The 22,433-nt window shown below is 43.7% G+C and overlaps 2 protein-coding genes and 1 non-coding gene across 3 annotated transcripts; 1 reads left to right on the top strand and 2 right to left on the bottom strand.

The window, feature by feature from the left end:
* Positions 1-382: 382 nt before the first annotated feature.
* Positions 383-12,681, bottom strand: LOC118420004. Its single transcript, XM_035826707.1, has 14 exons — positions 12,378-12,681; positions 10,138-10,270; positions 9,810-9,917; positions 9,544-9,660; positions 9,217-9,318; positions 8,809-9,054; positions 8,458-8,593; positions 8,097-8,187; positions 4,274-6,756; positions 3,242-4,110; positions 2,957-3,080; positions 2,463-2,758; positions 1,896-2,081; positions 383-1,680 (listed from the first exon to the last, which is right to left on the bottom strand). Exons 2-14 carry the CDS (start codon positions 10,246-10,248, stop codon positions 1,633-1,635), a joined length of 4,917 nt encoding a protein of 1,638 aa, XP_035682600.1. The 5' UTR covers positions 10,249-10,270; positions 12,378-12,681; the 3' UTR covers positions 383-1,632.
* A 792-nt stretch (positions 12,682-13,473) lies between these two features.
* On the bottom strand, positions 13,474-21,864 carry LOC118420003. Its single transcript, XM_035826706.1, has 10 exons — positions 21,814-21,864; positions 21,288-21,389; positions 20,861-21,007; positions 20,271-20,491; positions 16,451-19,973; positions 16,180-16,303; positions 15,704-15,862; positions 15,247-15,521; positions 14,603-14,788; positions 13,474-13,851 (listed from the first exon to the last, which is right to left on the bottom strand). The coding sequence occupies exons 1-10, from the start codon at positions 21,862-21,864 to the stop codon at positions 13,774-13,776; spliced, it is 4,866 nt and encodes a 1,621-aa protein (XP_035682599.1). The 3' UTR covers positions 13,474-13,773.
* On the top strand, positions 15,928-16,001 carry Trnan-guu. The gene has a single exon. It is a non-coding gene; the product is annotated as a tRNA-Asn (tRNA).
* Positions 21,865-22,433: the final 569 nt, after the last annotated feature.

Below are 22,433 nucleotides of genomic sequence, written 5' to 3'. Positions count from 1 at the left end.
GCATCCTGTTTAAGAGTATAGAGCTTCGAACAATTGATGTTAGAATATAAACATTGTACTTCTTTGTTATGTTTATCCATGTACTTGTGCTTGTACTATGCATTTCTGTGGTGTTGAAAGTACCTGATACATTTCGGTTTTACATTGATAAACTGTATTTCTTGGATATCCGGGTCTCCCTGGCCGAAATCTTAAAGAAAAGAACAAATAAAAGAGGATGTAAGAAAATTCCTACCTACCGACCCTGGTTATTTCAGGACCGTAAGCTGAAACACAACATTTTGTTTGCTAGGCCTTAGCTACTGACGACAGTTTTCTCATCCGTAGGTTTATCCGGGAGTCACCGAGCTAATGCTGCAAAGTTACAAGGGTGTGGGCTCTTCAGACTAATCATTGTCTGCCAAAAAGGCTTCTGATGACCTACATCTACATCTATTTCTCATTATCATAGCGTATAGCTGTTGTGCATATCTGAGAATCATGACTATGAGATCAACGTTTTATTAAATCTCTGCATCACAAGGTAGACAATGAAAAAACGCTTAAGACAGGAAAGTAAGGATTGGCTAGAAAGCTAGTTTTACAAGCGTCGTGGGTTCTAAACTGACGCCAGCCAAACAAAATTTACAATCTCAGTCACAACTAATGTGTCATTCTACTTTGTCATTGCTTTCTTACTACATGTATATAGGCGTGCCTCTTGTGCAATCAGCTGTATCACGAATACAAGACTATATATTTTAACCTTTTACACCATATCGACAATGTTAGCCTTCATTGTTATATCATACCACATATTACACCAGCCTATAGGATCGATGTGAGGTATGCATAAACTAACAAAAATAGCATTTACATATTGGCGATTTCCTTTCTGTTTCTGATGTTCACTATGTCGGAGTTATGAAGTAAAGTCACCGTATTTATTGTATTTGCATAAAAGAAAGTAATGCAACAAAAGCGTACTCCATAGTGAATTTGCTATATACAGCGATCAATTTAGTAGATTTTAGAGGATTTCTAAATGAATACAATATTTGTGATAAGTTTAAACTATTTAGTTTTAAATCAAGCAATATTTCAGTCACAATAAACTTCTTCAACATTTAAAAACGACATTTCAAACATGTATGAAAGTATTGATATATGTTGAAAACATTATGAATTTAACTGTACAAATATCAATGTGTTTTTTTCCAATGTTAGAACATGTTCTAACAATTTGTCCCATTTTTTTAAATGGTAGATTTGGATTATTGACCCCATGAACTTAGTAGCTAATCTGGTACCATTGCGTTTTACATTTTACAGCTATCATTATTGGCTTTTTTGTTGTGAGACATATATTCATGGCACACAAACATAAGTCAACGTACTTATCTTAGATTGTTACAAAGGCTTCAAAACATTATTAGAGCAAAAGAAAACAATCACCCAGGGGGTAACAATCACTCAGTGGCTAAATTTGAATTGACTATGGGAATTGGACATATGACTGACATTACACAACAACTGCCCAAATTGACAGGCTAACTTAGAATAGTATTTGTCATATTAGATTGTGACATAACAATCAACATTGGAGCTACGTCAAAAAAGATGATAGCTGATGCGCTGCCTATAGCTGATAGTTTACTCCGATTTGCCCCTCTCCTCGACATCAGCTATCATTTCTGTTACCTGCAAAACAGAATTGACATCATTAACAACTACTGATGGCTCTGTTTCTCTATCTTGATCATAGATACTTTTCAGCCTCTACCTACCATTGTTTATCGACCGGTTCGTAGTTCCATGAATGGCAGTCTTTGTACTATCAGTGGAAGGTGGTTCCTTCCTTTAGATATAGTCTGTTTCTCATAAACGACAAGATAATATGGTTGTGTGAAACTTACCCAGACGAAGAACGTTGCCGCCCCTGCACTGACGCCATGGACGTCTTGTTTCGTCAGATCCTTCAGCTCTGCTTTGGCCGCTTTTACTTTGCCGTGTGGAACATCATTTGGTTGGAACTTCTTGACTAGTCGTTTAAGACTCTCCCTGCCTGTCCTGCCCATAAGTGCCTGCAGGGATTTCCATTCCTGTAGTGAAGAAGAATATAAATATAATGTCACTCAATGAAAGAAATTGCCGTTCTTGCACACTTTGACGCTACCTAAGATCAAAATGCCACAAAGACATTTCTGTTCCTTCTTATGTACATCATCGACATCAGAGATGTATTCTTTTGCCTTATCTTTATAAATCTCCATACGGCTATCTATATCCTAAGAACGCTTGCAGTTAGATGTGCAAAAGTTAGGTGTGACGGATCGTTCAGTGTAATATAACCAGCTGCTGCCGCGCCGCGTGCCTGCGAAGCTGGTGTGTTACGCCGAATGGCGGTTATACCGGCTATATAGATACAGATACAGATACAGATATGTACATGATTACACTTTCGTCTTTTGAAGAAATCCTACCTTTGTCTCCTTCTTGCTGTGACCAAGAAGGAGGAATGTAGCCGTCATGACCTGTTGGACAGCCGCAGGGGGGCGCTTGTATCCTCTGATCTCAGAGACGGTCTTTGGCTCCATCTTCAGAATGGCGTGCCGGTGCTGCAGGAGTCCCTCCAGGACGCCTAACCTCTTCTTTGCTTCCTTGTAGATGGGTTCCTTCGGGCTGAGGCCTAGTTCCTTATACTCATCGATGGCGTTTCGCAGTCTTTTGCTGTTCCTGGCTTTCATGGCATCTCGCAGCTTCTTCTTCACCCGTGCAGCTAAGAGAAGTTATATCACAAGACGACTGGTATGCTCTTGCACCATTTTTAAAAGTAGATTTATGTAACATTTCTACCCTCAGAAACCTTCAAATCCTTATAATCTCATTGCCAGTTAAAGTTGGAGCTTACTCATTTCAAAATAAAGCAGAAAGAAACAAAATGTTTTACCATCACTAATTAATTGTAGAGACAAACCTGAATCGTCGGGCGGCGCTTCCACGTCCACGTGTTGGATCAGCTCTACAATCTGGACCTGACCGGTTTCCTCCATAACGTCACGGAGGACGACGAATGCGTCCTCTCCTTCACGAGTAACAACCTAAAGGTGCAAATATACAAATGCTCAAGTCAATTGTTTAATAACAAGTACAGAAAACTGTTTAGCCCTCCTTAGTTTTGAAAAGATATGCCATGGAATATAGGTATTGAAATTCATCCATTGATGGGCACTTGCAACAACGACGAGGAAATAGCACGTACCGCCAGGATATTCCTGTTCACTTCCGGGAGGTTTTGCGGTACCATCTGAAGTAACTCTTCTGCCTCCTCATCGTCCACAAATCCCTCCTGTTCGAGCCTCTGTATGACCATCGTTGGGTTCATCTTTTCCTCGATTGTGGCCTGGTGTTGTCTCAAGACGATTTTGTAGTCTTCCTCTTGCCCATCGATTGGCTCATGTAGCTCATCTTCATTTCCTACGTCACCTTGTTTTTCAGGTGAAAGTTCTGTCTCGTCTTCATCCGTTACTTCACCATCCATTGAAGGTTCTGCCTCCTCGTGGTCTATTGACTCATTATGTTCTCCATCAGTACGATTCTTCAACTCCTCTTCATTTCTTGAATCGTCTTGTCCTCCATTTGAAGGATTCGAATCCTCGTTATTTCTTGACTCATCTTCTCTCTCATTAGTTGAAGACTCTGGGTCCTCATCAACTGTTGTGTCATTTTGTTCCCCATTAGTAGCAGGCTTTGACTTCTCTTCATCTCTTGTGTCTTCTCCGTTACTTGGAGTGTTTGGCTGTTTATCATCTCTTGAATCACCTTGTCCTACATCTACCGGAGACCCTGGTTCCTCTTCATCTCTTGATTTGTCGTCTTCGTTACTTGGAGACTTCAGCTGCTCATCATCTCTTGAATCCTCTTGTCCTCCGTCTGTTGGAGACTTTACCTCCTGTTCATCTCTTGTTCCGTCTTCTTCGTTACTTGAAGACTTTGTTCCCTCTTCATCTCTTGAATCCTCTTGTTCTCTGTCAGTTGGAAGCTTTGGCTCCTCTTCAGTTTTTGATACATCTTGAACTTCTTCGACGTCTTCGCCTTCCCATATGATAGGTACCGGAGACGACTCTTCTCCTGTAAACGACAGAAACAGAAGACCGGCGTTATCAAATGATAGCGAATATATCTATTCATAAACTCCTAAAAAGCACCTTCGCCCTTCCTTTTTCTTAAATGACAGAATATGCTTCAAAGTCAAGCTGTAATAATGGTTTAAACAACCGTTTTTTTTTCTTACCTACTGCGTACTGCAGAATCGTCCAGTAGGTGTCTTTCCCGTCGTTGATCTTCGCAGACAGTTTGATGATTTTGCCGACAAAGCCCTCTCCAGGGATTTTTGCGTCACCTTCCCATGTGCCGTCCTCTTGTTCCGTCAGGTGTGACCAATTACCGTCTGGCGATATTATAGCTACATCAACAGCATCTGGGATTGTGACTTTGAAGTGCGTTTCCCTTCCAGCTGGTAGAGCCCTCATCTGTGGCTCATGGACGTGGCAGCCCGGTCCCCAGTTTGAAAACGACTCCGGAAACTCAAGGAAGCCGTGCATGGCGTTTGAACAGTGTATGAGATAGTTGACTGCCGTAGGGTACGAGTTATTGTCACCTGCCTCTTTGGCGGATATCTGCAGTTTGTAGTCACCGGCGTGTGGCATAAGAACCCTAGCCGTCATCTTCCCCGTGTCGCCAAGATCATCGTGGATGAAGACATTGTTACGGAGATCAGTCTGCTGACCGTTCTCACAATGGTACAGGTGGACCAGGAACTGGACTGGTTTGGACCTCTCAAGTGAAATCTGCAGAGCTCCGGTTCTACAGTGAATCATCGGATCTCTGTGACTTGTAAGGCTCAAGCCCATGGATGAAAAGTGGAGATAAAGCGGTCCCCATCTTTTGTTCCACACTTCTGGAAATCCCACGCAACCTGCTGCCGACTTCTTGCACGAAATCAAATAGTTAACCACGTTATGGTAGACGCCGTCTGTCCCCGTTTCCTTCGCGTATAACTGGAGGATGTAAAGTCCCTCGTGAGGGAACTGTAAAAGCACTGCTGTTGTCTTTCCTTCGTTGAGTACCTTATGACAGCAGAAATCCTCCATGCGTTCCTCAATCTCCTCCGTTGCCCAATACTTTAGGTGATGAACAAACTCCAATGACTTTGTGGAATCAAGAACGATCTCAAGTTTTTCCTCTGCCTCGATGAAACCTGTTGGATGACTTGTTGCTGTCAGGCCGAGGTCTGTACACTCAGGAAACTGTTTCCCCCAACGATTTCCATGAATTGGTGGAAATGGCTTAACCCCTTCCCTTGTTCCTGTGCAGTTGATACAGTAGTTGTACACGTTCCGCAGACTGCCCTTGTGTCCAACCTCTTCTGCATAAACTGCTAGCTTGTATTTGCCCAGTCTAGGAAGATGAAGCCAGAAATACACCTCACCATCTCGTACCTCACTGTAACAGTAGTTGTCCATGTTGACTTCTTCCTCGAGCGTCTCCCATGTCAGGTGCTGCGAGACACTAAGGATTCTGTTGGTGCCCATCTTGATCTCTAGTTCACCGTCGTCACAATCAATGAATGCGCTGTTATGGCTCATTGTTGACATCCCAATGTCCGAAAAGTGAGGGAGGCAAGGTCCGAACATACCATTAGCAACACTTGGGAAGGGCACCTCTTCACTAGGACTGTCTGTGGACGCTAGGTAGGTGCACAAAGGCCGGAAAGTTTTCCCTTCGTTCTCTTGACCCTTGGCGTATATCGTTAATCCTGAGTTGCCAAGTGACGGATTGATGACGTTGAACGTGGCCACACCATTTACGACCTCATGAGCTACGTACCGCTTCAGGTGTTTCTCGTCAGTTGTTGTTTCGAACAAGGTTGTGATGAATTCCATTTGTTCAGGCAGATTGAACTGGATAGCCGCTCGACCCTCAGGGCACTCAACAAGAGTGGTTGGATGCGACACTGGTATGATACCTTTTGTCATAACGTCGACACCGGGTCCCCAGGTACCGTGCCATTCTGGAAGCGGTTTGTTTTCTTCTTCTGCCATTGCTTTTACACAGTCTATGGCATACTCGCAGGCATACTTCGTTCCTTTGTCTTCTTCCATGCCGACGAAAACATCGAGTAGAAATCTCCCTTCCTCAGGTGGTTTGATTGTGAAGACCACTGCGTCTCTCTTCCTGTCTTGTTGCACAAACCTGTCCAGTTTGATGTTCTTCCACGTGGACTGCCGATCCATGGTCTGCATACGGGACGTGAACTTGATGGTACTGTAGTCCTCTGGTTTGAAGCCGATGTAGATCACCGCCTTGCCATTCTCGGTAGGAACCAGCCCATGATGATGACTCAGCAGTTTCAGGTGATGAACAAAAAAGTGTGGCCTGCAGTTGACATGCGGCTCGAAGTCATTAAAGGGAGCAGGAGCGGGAATAAGTTGATGTCTGTCGTCGTCTGGGAGATGGGCGCTGAGATAGTGACGTGGGTTGGGTAAGAAGTAACACTCGTTGAAGGCATACACTTGCTCCAAATCCTTGACTGTCTTGTCCAGATCGTCTATGACGTGATGCGATCCCCATGCCGAGTCTATGAAGCCCCAGCGACCGTCTGTTAGCACGGTAACCCAGCTCCCTCTGTGACCCCCGCCCTCCATTTTCGTCCCAGGGTAACATTTCACGCCTTTTGAATAACCATGAACTATTTTGTGTTGTAGCCCGGCAAAGCTGGATATAAGAAACGAAAGTACATATATCTAACATTAGACGGAAAAATTACCGACATGTGTATACCAAGTCTGTTGTCAATTGCCCACATAAACACATATTCGACTGTCTATTATCACATTATTCTTATTTAGTTCTAAATAGTGGTTCAGTGGAATGAAAAACATGTTAACTACTTTCACATGTAATAGTGGTTAACATAATGATATTACATTATTTCACTAATAGACACAATCTTTGTAGTCTTACTAGGGAAATAATGAGATAGAGGGGTGCTATCACATTATTTCACTAAAAGACACAATCTTAATTCCTCTTACTAGTGAAATAATGGGATAAACGGGTGTCGAGCGTTATGTCGGCGAGTTCGAAAAAAGGTAACCAAAGGCACGGCCGGTCAGCGAGCATATTCTCGAAGAAGAGGTTGGGGTCGCGGGTAGGGGTGGGTACCGGTACAAAAAAATCAGGTCCAGGAACGGTCCAGGTCCAGAGGATTCGGTCCAGGTCCGGACCTGAACCTGGACCTTATCTGGGAAAATTTGTGGGCGATACTCAAGACAATCGTCCATTTCGCTCGGAAGACGCTGTTTGTTGGAGTACCCAACATCGATTGACGTTTTAAAGTCCTATCCGAGTCATTTAAGCAACACTAACTGCTTCTATTTTTAACCTAGTTTGATTGTAGTAACTCGGTAATAAAACTGTTAACTCTGCACTATTTCGCTCTTCGTTTCTTCGTTCTGAAAGCTCCAAAATACATGACGCATGCCTGTATAATCTGTATTTTCGATTATAAGATCCGGTCTACTGGTTTTCTTTCAGGTTCAGTTCCTGGACGTGTCCAACAAGAAAAACAGCTTACCGGTACTGACCCATAGTCATCCCTATCAGTAGTGGCAGGGATGTTTACCGGAGAGGGGAGCGACCCGGGAAAATTCCCTGCTACTTCTAATTCCCGCGAACCAACCATTGCTTGGAGAATACGCGAGCGGAGCTAGGAGGGTAAGACACCGGAAGGAGGTTCAGATGAGGTACGTTCTCCACCTGGGCGTTTCATGAGCGCAGCCTTGCTCAACAACAATCCCGACATTTGTAACATACTGAAACGGTATGTCAATTCGTCATTTACGTCCATATTCCTTTAGTCATAGACCTTGGACGAGGTGAATATCACTGTATAGATTGATTTAACCATTATTTCACTAGTAAGGTGAATTAAGACTGTGTCTATTAGTGAAATAATGTGATAGAGGGGTGATATTCCCCTTTGCATGGTAATCTATTTTGATCAGAACCTCCATATGTAACATCAAAACATCGTAGGGGGGTTATTGAATCACCTGCACATTTTAGCCAGAAGCGTGACATGCGAGTTTCTCTCCTCTTTGATTCCCTGCAAATACCAATCAGGTGTTTCCTCCACTGGAACCTCTGCCGGTGAAAAACAATATATCCATTAAGACAAAGAAAAGGTAAGATGGAATCAAAGTCAGGCCAAGAGTCATCCTGTGACACACTACCGCAAAATTGAGAATGCAGAATTCAAATGACAAGACGAACAGATCAAAGCAGACACAGGGCACTTGTCGATGGGCCATGCTCAATTGTGGGACCAAATGTCTATTCTATCATAGATGGTTTAGATACAATTGCATCAAATGCATCATTTATGTCTTCTACAGATGCAAAGTTACGCTTCACCTGGAAATTCCATGTTGACCAGGTCCTGTGCCGTGGCCCAGCGGAACATGACTCGTGCCTTCTCGAGGTCGGTCCGGGCGGGTTCCAACAGATACGTCATCAAGGTCGTGAAGTCACCGTTCAGAGACCGATTAGCCTAAGTACATGAATCGTCATGATCAATGACCGTTGCCGTGTAGGTGTATTAACATTACCTCTAGAATGTGATACGGCAGTTTTTAGATGCACGTGACCCCTCAATTCTAAAACCCGACTGAAGTCGTTTATTATGATAACTAAGTCATCTTTGATCAGATGTATTTAGGCATGTTTTGATTTGCTATTGCTGGTGATATATCCAAATATACTCACATTTACGGCGTGCGCGTCCAGCTGCGCGTATGTTTCTTCATCTGAGTACGGCTTCGGCTTGCAGACGACATGGGTGATCTCGCCCTCAGCTGATTCAACATCGTACGTCATCAGGCCATCTGACGTCATTGTCATCTGTGGGACGACAATGACGTCATCCTTGGTCCCACACATGCTGCAGGTGGTGAGCCAGCCTTCACGTTCAGCTCCGGACACAGGGGCCAGCCAGTCATGCTGGTGTACCGCCTGAGGTATGAAACATAATTGTGACGACAGGAAAACAACTAAAAACCCATTAACACGTTCAATTTTCGTGCAAATGCAGTCTAGTGTCTGGAATGGCAATTACATCGTGTTGATATGGTGTCAACATTTTTAGGAAGAATTGTATTCATTTAGTGGTCGTACCTGCTTGATCCTCCGAGCTGGTTCTTCGGTAGTCTTGTCTTCAGCCGTTTTATCGCTGGACTGTCGATCATCGCCACTTTGCTCTTCGGCATTTGCTGTATCCTTGTGTAATTGAAGAAAACGTCACAAAGGCATTGAGAAATTTTTGGCTTAAGAAATGCGGAAACTATAACACTGTTATGATTAAACCTGTGTACATCCTAAAATTCTAATGTTTATAGAAAGACTATTTCACTATCATGTCAGAGTAACTTTCTACTAGTACTTGTAATTGTCCACATCTAAACAATGTCTTTCAGCTAGAAGATGTCCGCTTGGACTCCATACCTGTACAGCAGGCGTATCTGTTTGAAGTGGTTCTTCTGTGAGCGGTTCCTCTGTCGTAGTCTCACTGGACAGATGTGCATAGTCGTCATGGTCCTCGGCAGTGGCTGCATCGAGGTCCTGTAAATACGTGTTGATACAGTAAACACACTTCTCACTCTAAAAGAACATCCGTAGATTGTCTCTTTTGGTCTCTGCAATGCCTAACGTCATAACATATACCGTTCTATAGATGTAATATTCTACATTTCTATCAAGTGTTGCCATACCTGCATAGGCTGTATTGGTTCCTTTGAGGGCTGTTCTTCCTCAGTTCTCTCATTACTGGCCTGATTTGCATCGTCGTTGTGTTCTTCATCATTCGCTGAGGCTTTGAACTACAAACACATTGCAAGGACACTGGCCAATGTAATGGCGAACTTGAAATCCTTTTTGATATGGAAAATACTTCAAACAATACTGCTATAACAAAGCTTTTGGAACGTCAACAAAAAAAAACAAGTGTCTGTGAAGGTTATAACGCCATGTAAGTACATTTACATGTCAAATATTTCAGCATGAATGCATACAAATTCATTATAACTTCGTGTTACTTACCTGTACTAGCGACTCTGTAACTACCGTGTTGACCTTCTTAGTGGATTCAGCTCTTGTAACTGTTGGTACGTTCACTACAGTCTCGGTGGCTTTCGATGACCCACACCCCATAGTGTTTCAATGATATGGTTACCTGTACAAATACATTATCATTGGGCACGTTGTCCGTTTATCAGCATGCGCATACTTTCTATTAGAATACAGGTTGCTGTGACAAACATACAGGTTCTTTACCAGAGTTATACACGAACTGCCCCCGCGGTCCAAAGAAAAAAGACATGCCTTTGATTAAGGCGTACTTCATTTGTCGCCAGCTTTGCTGTGGACTTGAACAAATAACGATGTTTGCTCCGCATGAATGATGAAAGCACTAAAGCGTACAAAAACATGTTTCAGGCACGCCTTTTCATTTACACTGAACTTGTTACCTCAATGAAAAATAAAGGCATAGTTTTTGGTGTGTGTTTGTATGTCTGTGTTTCCGGATATCCGTATATGTGTAGTCAGCACAACTTTAGAAACTCTTGGACTACGATGATATTTGGTATGTGTGTAGGGGAAGACGAAGGTCAAGGTCGATGTTGGGCCCCCTTGTGTGTGACCTTGTTATATGAGCAATGCAATGCTAAGTGTGATTCCTGTCGTACAAACACATACAGTATGTTATAGCATGTGTATGTAATATATCACTCCCTAGTCGACAAAACTAATATGATCAGTGAAATAACACCGTAGTCTAATGTTAAACGTCCGTGCGTTTTTTTAAATACTTTTGGACAGACGAGTCCGGACAATATGGCGCTGCACTCAAGTTGATAACGTGTTTTAGCGATAACACATATCAAGAACAACGGACCTGATAAGGGAAAGGTAGTTCCATAGCCCTTTTTTTGAGACCGAGACCGTAGGGCTAGTATGTTGTTCTCCACTAAGTCTGGGATACGGTATGGGAAGGCGGAGCCCAAACCTTTTTTCCATTACATTTTAGGCCCACCGAAGTCAGGTACCCATTTTTACACCTTTCTTAAGGGCACAGGCTTGGGAGCATGTCCTCTAAAACTTTGTTGATAAGGTCTTTTTTGTGTTGTCAATATACTTGTCGCCAAATTTCCAGGTATTTCTCTGGTACACAGGTGCGCTTCCAGGAAATCGTCAGATGTTTGTGTGTTGCCATGGTGATCAAACAGCGCTATTTGCTCTGTCAGCAGGACTAATGGTATGCGGTCACGTAGGTACCCACATCGTAAGAAAACACGTTACGCGCATGTGTAGGAAACGGTAAACACCCCATTAGACTTAAAGTTTAACCCACGATTAGCCTTGAGTTTTGAAGTTTGTGTCTAGCTTTATGTCGGACTTGTACCGAAGTGCTCTCAGTACTGGGTGGGATTTAGACAACGCAAATTAATAGGCAGTTGGTCAAGAATGTGTACCATAAATCTGTGTAAAAAAACTGTGTAGACCACGCAGTTTCACACAGAAATCGCGAAGTCTACACAGTGAAAATTCAACGTGCAAATTCAGAACAGCATCGCTTTAAGAGACCGACCGTGAGTACACCTAACGGCCAACCCTTTTAGACAATTCGACCACCATGGACATGGTTCGGTATACGTACTAAAACGCGTAATCCCTTTGAAAACATTGCCATGTTAGTAGGTGAAATGGGGATTAGAAACCAAGCCTACAGACTCGGGATCGTGTTCGCTTTTTTTCCAGACATGACTACGGACAGTGCACCTGAATTCATGGTAAATATGCGCCAACTGGCGCGTACAAAACAGCGGAAATGCCCTGTGTAAAGTAATGTTAGTTCCGCTTTGAGCACTAAAGACCAGACAAACTGACGAATACGATGCCCATGCATCACAATGAATTACTCACGTAATGTACACATGAAAATGTAAGTGAAAGCACTTTTGAATTTTCGTATCTGAAATGTCCACGCTAAAACTCGACTAACCGGCGGTTTGCTACGGCGCTTTTTCGAAGAAATGGCTCATATTTTCTCATGAAAATATATATACATAATATATATATATATATACTTTGTACGCGAACGTAAGTGTCTGTCGTATATGCACGTACTAGACATTTCAAGACTACTCTAGATAGCCCGAAATAAGTAGTGAACAAAACCTGCTACAAGTGATCAGGAGGGTTGACATCCGACTTGCAAATTGACTGACGAGTTTTTGTACGCTAACTTAGTATGAACGTTTCATATAACAATGACCTACCTTTTCTGTGGGATAGTTCTGGTTTACGTGGAGAGTTTTACTTTTCAACGGTGATCCTCGGTAGCTGGGGCCGTCTGGTTACAGTGTACATGTACCGGTTTGTGTTCCAATGCACGGGCATACCGTGTCGGCAACGTGGACAAGTTGTCGTCAGCAAAGAGATACCGCAAGTACTCCCATGGTAAAAGTGTTATCTGTCAGTCACCGTTCCTTTTCACTAGAAGAATGTGCGTGAATGGACAGCTCTCTGAACACCTTAACTGAAACATCCTACGACCACAGAACGAACGCCCACTCAGTACACCTGACAACTGTGTACTGAGCCTGAAGTCGGCAGGTTAACAAATATATGTTGTTGACGCTAGCGCCACTTGCCACCATGACGCACGTTATCTGCAATTCAACACGTACGCCACAGTACTCATGCCCAAGTGCCATGGTCATGTGATGGTTCTCTAGGCAACATATACCCTATCTGAAATGTTGTACTGATAGATGCTGACCTTTGGTATGCGGACTTAAGTGTGGGACTTACAAACTATGATCGAGAAAAAAATTCTAGTACTTAATGAAGTTAACATTTAGTATTACATTTTCTGACAGGGCGAGTTGTGGTATGACCGTGTTCTTGGAGATTCCATCGTGAAGTGTAGATGTTTCATGTCACATTTGATTGGAATTATGTACTTAAGCTTGTTTGAGGTTTTAGTATTAAGTAGTATCTTATATGATATTATATGATATTGTACTTGTTAGAAGAAGAACTTAATTGCATGACACCTGTACAGGATACAGTGTATGGCAACATGTACATACAATACATACATACAGAACAGTTGAATTTAAAGAACATCTCTGTTATTTCTACGCTTGGTTCTTGTTAAGTTATATAAGAAGGTTAACAGTTTCGTTGAAGGAAAATGGGGATTATGACATACCTATGACATTTTTCCATGGTTTATGTTTATTTATTATTTTTTACCCCTTGTAAATGTTGCGTTGTGACGGACCATTGTAAGGAGATAAGAATAATGTTCAATGGGCAAATAACATCTCATTGGTACACAAACAGCAGACTTAGACTTTGTAACGCTGAACTTTATAGAACCCCAGATGTCTGACACTGTGCAGTGTTGCTGGTTACATTGGGTATTAATCAACACAAAAGCGCTCTCAATAAACTGCTTTCTAAAGTGCTATTGCTTACTAAACCCCACAATGGAACATTCTTTATCTTTCGACCCGCTCTTATAATCACAATTACTTTAAAACTTCTTCTTGAATAGATGGATCGATGACATAATATGTATTCTTTTGACTAAATGCAAAACAACCACATGTCACGCTATAAACAAATTGTGTAATGGTCATAAATTGGACGAATTAAAGTCATGAATCATGAATCAGCAGATGGCGGCCGGGGTGAAGCATCCTTTGTTTTCATTCCTTCAACCTCCTTTATCATCCCCATGGCCTGTTCAAGTCAACAATAAGACAAAAGTATGAAGGTTAGACATCCAGGTAAACTATATCTGGAAGCAATTCAATCTCTACAAATGGACAAAAATCAGAAATTACTTGCAGGATTTTTAGAATAACGTCTATCACTCTTGTAACGCCGAAAAAGCTTAAGAGTGATGGGCGTCACTCGAAACGTCCGGAAGTAAATCTTTGGTCATTATCATGTTGTATAGAGTAAATTGCATTTAGCTAAACAGAATATATGGTTATAAAAAGGCCACACGATGACTAAATCGACGGAAAGTTTAGTTTTGTTACAAGACGGTGATATCGACTTCCAACCTTTGACCCATTGCTGACGTCACACGTGTATAAAGCCCCATGCCCATATCAATTGGAACAGATAACTGCGGAGTACGTAGTAATACCCCTGTCCACGATCTTCGGGCGTATCGATGGAAAATCGACCATATTTAAGATCGACAGAGCAAGGGTTACGCGTATTTTTCACCTGAAAACCGTCCCTGTCACATATAAGCCATACTTTGTACCTTGTACAATTGTTGTGCAATAAAGTTGTTATGATAAGCGAGGCTCGGGCGGTTGCCGCAGAATCGTCGTCCGATCGATTTTCACCAAATGTGACAGGGGTATTACCCAGCCGAAGGTTTCGATTAGTCCATTTTTTAGTTGCCAAACAGTTTGGTTTCCCCATACTGAAACAATACGTCATTAACGACAAAACATGTCTGCCTCTGCCTTACCCAGACATAGTACGTGGCCGCCCCTGTACTGACGTCACGTACGCTCTCCAGGCTGAGGTCCTGTAGTATCTTCTTGACCTGAGCTGCCGTCTCCGGGGAGATGCTCTCCGGCTCGCACTGCCCCACACGGTGGTTCAGGCTCTGGAGGCCCGTCTTGCCCATGTGGATTAGAATTAGCCTCCAGTTCTGTTAAACGACACGTATTGTTAGTACAAAGAAAGATGCACTATAGTACATATGAATAGATCGATCATTTAGATGTAGATAGTGGATGCGCTGTATAGATGAATAGATAGAAAGACATAGCATATGTTAAGTACAGATATGAATTTAGACACAGATACACAAATATGAATGAAGATATAGTTATTCCTACATGAAGCAACCTCTCTAATATCGTATAGTTTGGAGCTTTACGTTTTTGTTTATAAGTGTCTTTTTTATCTATAGGCAAAACCAAACTACATCAATTTAGACTTGATCTGTATCTGTATCTATATAGCCGGTATAATCGCCCTTCGGTGTAACACACCAGCTTCGCAGGCACACGGCGCAGCTGGTTGGCTGATTTATGTTAACGGCTAATCTAATACAAGAGTTCTGAAAGTACATTTAGGTGCCATATGAGCGACACTTTATAATACCTTTGTCTGCTTCTTGCTGTCCCCGAGCAGTCTTAGGGTGGCCTTCATGACTGTCTGCACTTCTGGCGGAGGGTTTTTGTAGCGCTTGATCTCCGACAGGGTCCGCTCGTCCATGCTCATGACGTCATGACGCAGCCTCTCCAGGGTTCTCAGACTCTCCAGGAGTGTCCTCGCCTCCTGAAGGTCGGACTGGAGCACTTCCTCGTACACACTAGCAACGGCGATGGTCTGCTCTAGCTCCGGTATCTTTCTCTCATTGATGGCGTCCAGTATACCTGCGAAGAATAGCAAAATAGGAAAACATCCGATGCTGTTACAGTAAAGAAGACCAAACAGCACAATGCCAGGATTCTTTCTGCTGTCCTGTTTGCAAGGACAATTTATACGCAGACAAATTGACAATTGTTTTTGACAAGTATTCAGTATAAAGATACGCTGAGTTGTTTAAGATATGTACCTTGCTTTGCATCGAGAAGTTCAAGCCTGTCTACTGCTTCTTTGAAGACGTCATCTTCTTCGTCGAGTGCGTTGGATTTGTACTCTTCAATCAGCTTCTTCAGCCTTGCCCTGTTTCTGGACTTCATGGCCTCCTTCATCTTCTTCTTTATTTTATTGTCTGGAAACACATCGTACCCTGGTCAAACCTATATGTCTGAAAGTATCCCATGAAAACGGTGTGCTGTCTCTGTGGCGCAATCGGTTAGCGCGTTCGGCTGTTAACCGAAAGGTTGGTGGTTCGAGCCCACCCAGGGACGAAGTCCATTTTTTATGTTAGTATCTTACCCACCCTATAGCAATACGGTCTCATACTTTTAAAAGATCATATTTCTTCAGTATTAATGTAATATTGCCTACAATACTAAGATTGAATTACCATTTACTATTCTAACTAGATGAATGTGATGAAAAAATAGGTATCTAGATTTGCTGTACCTGTATCGGAAGTGGCAGGTTCAACGACCACGTCCTTGATGAGCTCCAGCACTTCCTTCTGCCCGGTCTCCTCTATCATGTCCCGGTAAGTCACGAACGCGTCTTCTCCCTCTGTCATCACCGCCTGGTGAAGAATGACATGTGTTTGATCCTATTCAGTTTGCAGAATCAAGAAATGTCTTTACCTTGTCATTTACCTCTCACAAGTGTACTAAACGATATTAAGATAAACACAACTGTAACTTTTTATCAAAAGCCAGGAATAACTTACCTTCAACAAAGACTTGTTGACATCCAGCGTGTTGACAGGCAGCTGTGTGTCCATCTCACTCGCTTCCGATTCGTTGATGATCCCCTCTTCTTCAAACTTCTTGATGACCTCGCGTGGAATCATCACCTCTGCTATGGAACTTTTGTGTCTCTTCAAGACTGCTCTGTAGTCCTCTGGCTGTTCTACCTCTGGTGGGGTTTCCACTTTACCGCCACCTTCAGCACCAGCAGGGGATGTCTCCTTTGCACCCTCTTCAACATGGGGTGCCTCCTTTGCTCCTCCTTCAATGATATACCTCAGAACCTCTTGGTGCTTGCCAGTTTGTTTGTCTACTACAATCCCTAATGTGACTGTGTCTCCAGCCTGTGCTTCTACTGGAATTGTCACAGTTCCTTTCCACTTACTGTTTTCTTGTTCGTTAAGCTGAACGCGGTCTCCTGTTGGCAATATGACTGCCACGTCCGACACGTTGGGGAAGATCCCGCTGAATCTGACCTCCTTTCCTGCTGTGATGACTTTCATTCGCGGCTCGAAGAGATGCCACCCGATGGGCCAGCCATGCGGCTGTTCTGGCCACGGAAGGCAGACTTTCATCGGCTTTTTGCAGTCCAAAAGATAGTTGACCAGAACTGTCTCATTCTTTGCTCTGCTATGTATGGTAAGCCTGTAGAAGCCGACACTCGGCAGACGTAACCATGCAACTACGTGTCCGGTGTCTTGATGATCAGCCTGTGTGAACGCAAACGACGACACGTCTTCTTCCTGTCCCTTGTCGGAGCAATACACCAATGTGTGACGAAGCCACGTAGACTTTGGTGCACCAAAGCTGAGCCTTGGCTCTTCGTTGTCGGAGGTGATGAAGGGGTCCTCATGACTATTCAAAGTGAAGCCGTTTGACTCACAGTTGGAATAGACCGGGCCCCATCTTCTGTCTTCAACCGTTGGAAACGGTATGCAAGGATCCATTGGCATGTCGCAGTAGATCAGATAGTTGATCACATTCTGACTCTCTGAATTGCAGGCCGATAGCTGTAATGTGTAGTCGCCTTCCCTCGGGAAGTGAAGCACAACTACCGTTTTCTTGCCCTGGTCCAGGGTCTTATGGCATCCAAAGTCACCAACGTCTTTCTTCTTGAGTTTCTTCGTTCCTTCCTTCCTTGTCCGCAAGTAAAAACGTTGCTGAAACTGTGTCGGTGCGGTTGACTCTATTACGATATCAAGCCTTTGCGAGGCTTTGATGTATGCGGCAGGGTGACTCTTTAGCGTGATGGTACTGGCATCCGGCTGCTTCAGCCCCCACTGGTCGCCGTCTACATCCGGATATGGGCTCAGTTTCTGGTTAGGTGCGGTACAGTTGATGGTGTACTTGATGACTTCTTCCAGGGTCCCACCTACTTCACCTGCAGACACGGAAAAGTTGTACACACCCACAGTAGGAAAACGCAGGCGAAAGTGGACTTCGTCGTTGAGCACCTGTCTGAAAACGTAGTCGCCCATTTCTTCAGTGCCTGTTTCTGTCTTCATGTTGAGGTTTTGTGAGAATACCAGAGGTGTAGCTTTTCCAAATGTGATGAGAAGTTCACCTGTTTTGTTCATTATGTTCGTTTCCGGATGGCTCTTTTTCGACAAACCAAGCAGGGTAAGCGTATCACTGGCTTCCCCGGGCGATTCTGTCGATGGCCCTGCTGGACTCTCTCCTGTTGTTGCCTGGTCATCATCTTCAGTTGATGCTGCTGCTTCTTCCTTGTAGCCAATGAAGTAGTTAAACACGTTAATTGGTTCCTCCTCTTCGGACATCCTTGCGAAGAGTTCTAGGCTGTATTCTCCGACATGGGGACATGAAACTCTTACTCCCACCCTGTCCGCATCCTCGCCATCCATTGCTTTCACGCATTGCGAGAAATCTTCCGGCTGAGCCCCTTCCTTCCACCGCTGGAATAAGTGGAGAATATCGATGTGCGTCTCTGATTCCAACTTGATCTCCAGCTCACCAGAAGTGGTCTCTATGTACGCATTTGGGTGACTGGCAGGGAAGATGCCGTAGTCCTTACATGTAGGATACCGTTCTCCCCACTGATTGCCAGCCACATCAGGAAACGGATGTACATCATGAGACACAGAACCAGTACAGCTGATACAGTAGTTGAAGACATTCCGAGGGTCTTCATCAGGAGAGACCTCCTCTGCGAAGATGGCCAGTCTGTATCTTCCCGGCTTCGGGAAGCGGACTAAGAACTGGACCTCGTCGTCTACGACTTGCCGAAAGACATAGCTTCCAAAGTCATTGTCATTTTCCAGCGAAAGCTGGTGACTCAACTGCAGAGTTCTGGACATACTCAGCCTGAGGTCCAGTTCACTTGACTCGCAGTCGACGAAGGCACTGTGATGTGTCACTGTTCTCAGTCCGAGGTCCAAAAAGCTCGGTTGAACCGGCCCGAACGAGCCCTTTGGAACGTCCGGGAACGGCTTTGCATCTTGTTCCATGTCTTCCGCTATCGTCAGGTAGCTACACATCGCAGCAAAGGCCCCTGCCTGTCCACGTTCCTTAGCGTAGATTGCGAGGCCATACGTTCCCTGTTTTGGGGGCATCACGTGGAAGGTTGCAGTACCATCGGCTACCTCGTGAGCAACGTACCGTCGTAGTCGTGTCTCTTTCGTGTTGACTTCGAACAGTTTGGCTAGGAAATCCAGTTCGCGTGACAATGAGAACTCTATTGATGCCGGCGTGCTTTTACAACGCACACAGGATGCAGGGTGGGATATCGGGACGAGTCCCATAGCAACCGCCTCGCTCCCAGGGCCCCAATCGCCCGGCCAGTCGGGAAGAGGGCAAACGTCCTTGCTAGTTTCATCGCATACAATTAAGTATTCGCAAGCGGTGTAACACGTCTTGTCGTCATGGCTTCCCACGAAGATCTCGAGAAGATATTCGCCCCTATGCGGTGGTTGAATGCTGAAAACGACAGCGTCTCTCTTCTTCTGTTGCAGCACGAATCTGTCCAATGAAGCCCCTTCCCAACGGTCTGACCCCGAAGACTCTGTCAGACTGTAGGCAAAGTTTATCGCCCGAATGTCTTCTTCATTGCAGCCGATGTAGATCTTCGCTTGTCCATTTGTCGTTTGCACTTCCCCACGGTGGTGACTTAACAAGGACAGGCCGAAAGCGAAGAAATGAGGCCAGCACTGAACATGAGTCTCGAAGTCAGAGATTTCGATCGGACTCAGTACGAGTTGCCAATCCGGGTCTTCGGGAAAGCACGTGCTCAGGTACTGCGCGGGGTGCGGTAAGAAGTAAAACTCGTTGGTGTTGTGTTGGTTTGTGTCGTCAGATGATGATGGCGATGTTGTCATGTCTTCAGCTGAGTCACGACTGCCCCAGCGAGTATCGACTATGCCCCATCGTCCGTCAATACAGACAGCTGTCCACTGCTTGATAGGGGACGTCCCTGCGAACTGCGTGTTTGGAGGTTTGTCAGCAGTCTTTGCGTAGCCACGAATGGTTTGACACCGAACACCTGCATGGCTGTGAGAAACGGATAGGGTTAGCATTTGTACTAACCAACATAGATAAACTTATTCGTCTCTTCTAACGATTTGTTTCCAGGATCATAAAAGTCAGGAACGTTTTCGTCTACACAAGTGAAAAATGAAATGATTCGGTGTTTCAAGTCATTGCTATGATTTCTTTAGTCTAAGTACAACGTGTATCATTTCAGTTGGTATTATGAATCATGTTGCATAGCAAATGGATAGGAGTACAATGAAATGAAGACCGATAAAACTAAGAAGTATAAGAAGTAACGGAAGGTCCCAAGGATACCTGCAGAGAGTGGAGAACAACAGATGGTAGTAACTTTCACTTTCCCTCATCTTGTGCAGGTACCAGCCAGGTGTGTCTTCCGTTGCGCCTTCCGTGTTGACCGACACGTCTTGGCAGGTGACCCAGGCGTACAGTACGCGGACCCGATCCAGCTCTGTTCGTGCCGGCCCGATCAAATACGTTACTAACGCCGTGAAGTCATCGATGAGTGAGGAAGGGACCTGTAAACGAACCAGAATATATCATATATGTATCAAACTGGCTATGTCCTGGTGTTGCTTGGGTGACAGTATGATTCTGTCATCAGTAGATATAAATGTATTAAGCCCCTGTCACAAATGGCCTCCAGACCTTCTTCAAACCATGGCTAGGAGGTAGTCGTGAGTATGGTCATCTGTGGATAGCAGTTGATGGACAATGTTGCCTTCTACTATGGGGTGGTTTCAAACATCTTGTTGTTGACATTGTGATGGAAATCTACTTTCAGAAATCAAGATTTAAAGGACTACGACATAGACAGACTGCATTTCAAAGCTATTTTGCTTAAGAAAATTATCATGGCTGTTATGCTCTACAAAGCTCTTGCTTACTTTTGCGGCATGGTCGTCAAGGTGGTCAAATCTGCCACAGTGCCCAAATGTGGTAGGTTTGTATATGACGTGTGTGATGACGTCATCGCTGCACAGTACTGTGTAAGTGAGCATCCCTTCAGGAGTTGGCGAAGTGGGCGCTTCAACCTGGAGGTAAGTAAATACAGGCAAGCAAGTTCACCAATATCGCCGTCCAATCTCAAATTTTAATAGGCTTAAGCTTAAGATAAACCGTTGATAGGTAGTATCGCAAAAATGGTGTATACATTCTACTTCTCACATTAGGGATAGGACACATTTGGAAGAACATACAATACATACTTCAAACATTCTCCAAATTCCCAGTCGTTCTATCGCCGGTCACCTTTTCTGCCTGTCTCTGTTCAGAGCTGCTAACCATGAAATGTTAAGTAGGAGTATTTCTCACCTGCCCATGATCGACCAGATCACACACTCGACAGTAGGCTGGCCAATCTTCCCTCTCCTCTTCCGGCACGGTAGGTAACCAGTCAGGTAATACTTCTTTTCTCTATAAATGTATAAAATGTTGCTAACGAAAGATTGTGATAGTATTGTAGAAATTCTATTCCTGGTCAATGTTACCAAAATACTATATATAGCCTAATTCCTTGGATAGGTTTTGCCCATATCTTTTCTTCATACAGCACTCGTGAACAGGCTTCTTTGTGTATCCGCGGATTTTAAAAAAGACAGAAACGCACCTTGTTAATATTTCATATGCTACTTGCTAGCCACCCTAAGTGTTATTTATCGAGTAACGTTATATACATGTACATGCATATGCAGGTACATATGATAAAGTTCTCCTGCAGGGTGCTAACATGTGTAAATTTGTGTATGAATTTAACCAACTCTTACGGTTACGACCAGTCAATTATAGTGTTTAAAATTACGATGTACGTTACATCGCCTTCTAGATTCCACCTCCGTACCTTGTCCACCAGTGTTTGCTGTTGTTGGAGAGACGATGTGCCACACCCCATGTTGGTCTTGCGTTCAACTGCAAATTAAAGAAAAGGTATGGCTACTTACATGAACATCAAGAATGTTGAATGAGTTGACATATGGCTAATTGCGAGTCTAAAGGACATTGTGCGTAACGTCAATGGCAGTTGGGGCTTTGAATTCTCCAACATAATCGTTTAGTACTTTGTTTTCGACTCTCAAGCGTCCTACAAATACATGGGACGTGTTCCTGTACTCATGGTCGGGTCATGATATTTATTTTCACAGCTCCATGTGATATAAATCAAAAAAGGGCAAATAACCAAATAAAAACGTGTGATTCATTATTCTATTCAACTGCTGTTCATCATGCTCTCAATGTGAAAAAGAGAGAGTGACGAAGTTGTTAATGATAGCCTTTCGGACATTTTGTCTTGATTAAATCTTCAATGTTTAGCTTTCTGAATAGCCGTTGCTAAGGAAGTGTTTGAATACAAGTCTGATTACAAATTTGAAGTAAAAAACAGAACAGCACGGAAAGGTCTATTTGAATGTCAGCTTGAAAGTTTGCAGTTTAAACTTTTCATGATAAAAGTCAAATTTGAAA

This window comes from Branchiostoma floridae, chromosome 7 (genome assembly GCF_000003815.2).
Source record: "Branchiostoma floridae strain S238N-H82 chromosome 7, Bfl_VNyyK, whole genome shotgun sequence".
Lineage (NCBI taxonomy): Eukaryota > Metazoa > Chordata > Leptocardii > Amphioxiformes > Branchiostomatidae > Branchiostoma > Branchiostoma floridae.
This window is presented reverse-complemented; position numbering and strand designations above follow the sequence as displayed.

Bases quoted from the DNA above. Each gene is read 5' to 3' on its own strand.
- LOC118420004 (XM_035826707.1), bottom strand. From the start codon at position 10,248: ATGGGGTGTGGGTCATCGAAAGCCACCGAGACTGTAGTGAACGTACCA. The intron at 3,081-3,241 runs GTACGTGCTATT...TTGCACCTTTAG, and splicing joins TGAACAGGAATATCCTGGCG to GTTGTTACTCGTGAAGGAGA. The intron at 1,681-1,895 runs GTAAGTTTCACA...TCTGTTTTGCAG, and splicing joins CGGCAACGTTCTTCGTCTGG to GTAACAGAAATGATAGCTGA.
- LOC118420003 (XM_035826706.1), bottom strand. From the start codon at position 21,864: ATGGGGTGTGGCACATCGTCTCTCCAACAACAGCAAACACTGGTGGAC. The intron at 21,390-21,813 runs GTACGGAGGTGG...ATACATTTATAG, and splicing joins AGCAAACACTGGTGGACAAG to AGAAAAGAAGTATTACCTGA. The intron at 20,492-20,860 runs GTAAGCAAGAGC...GTTCGTTTACAG, and splicing joins TTGACGACCATGCCGCAAAA to GTCCCTTCCTCACTCATCGA.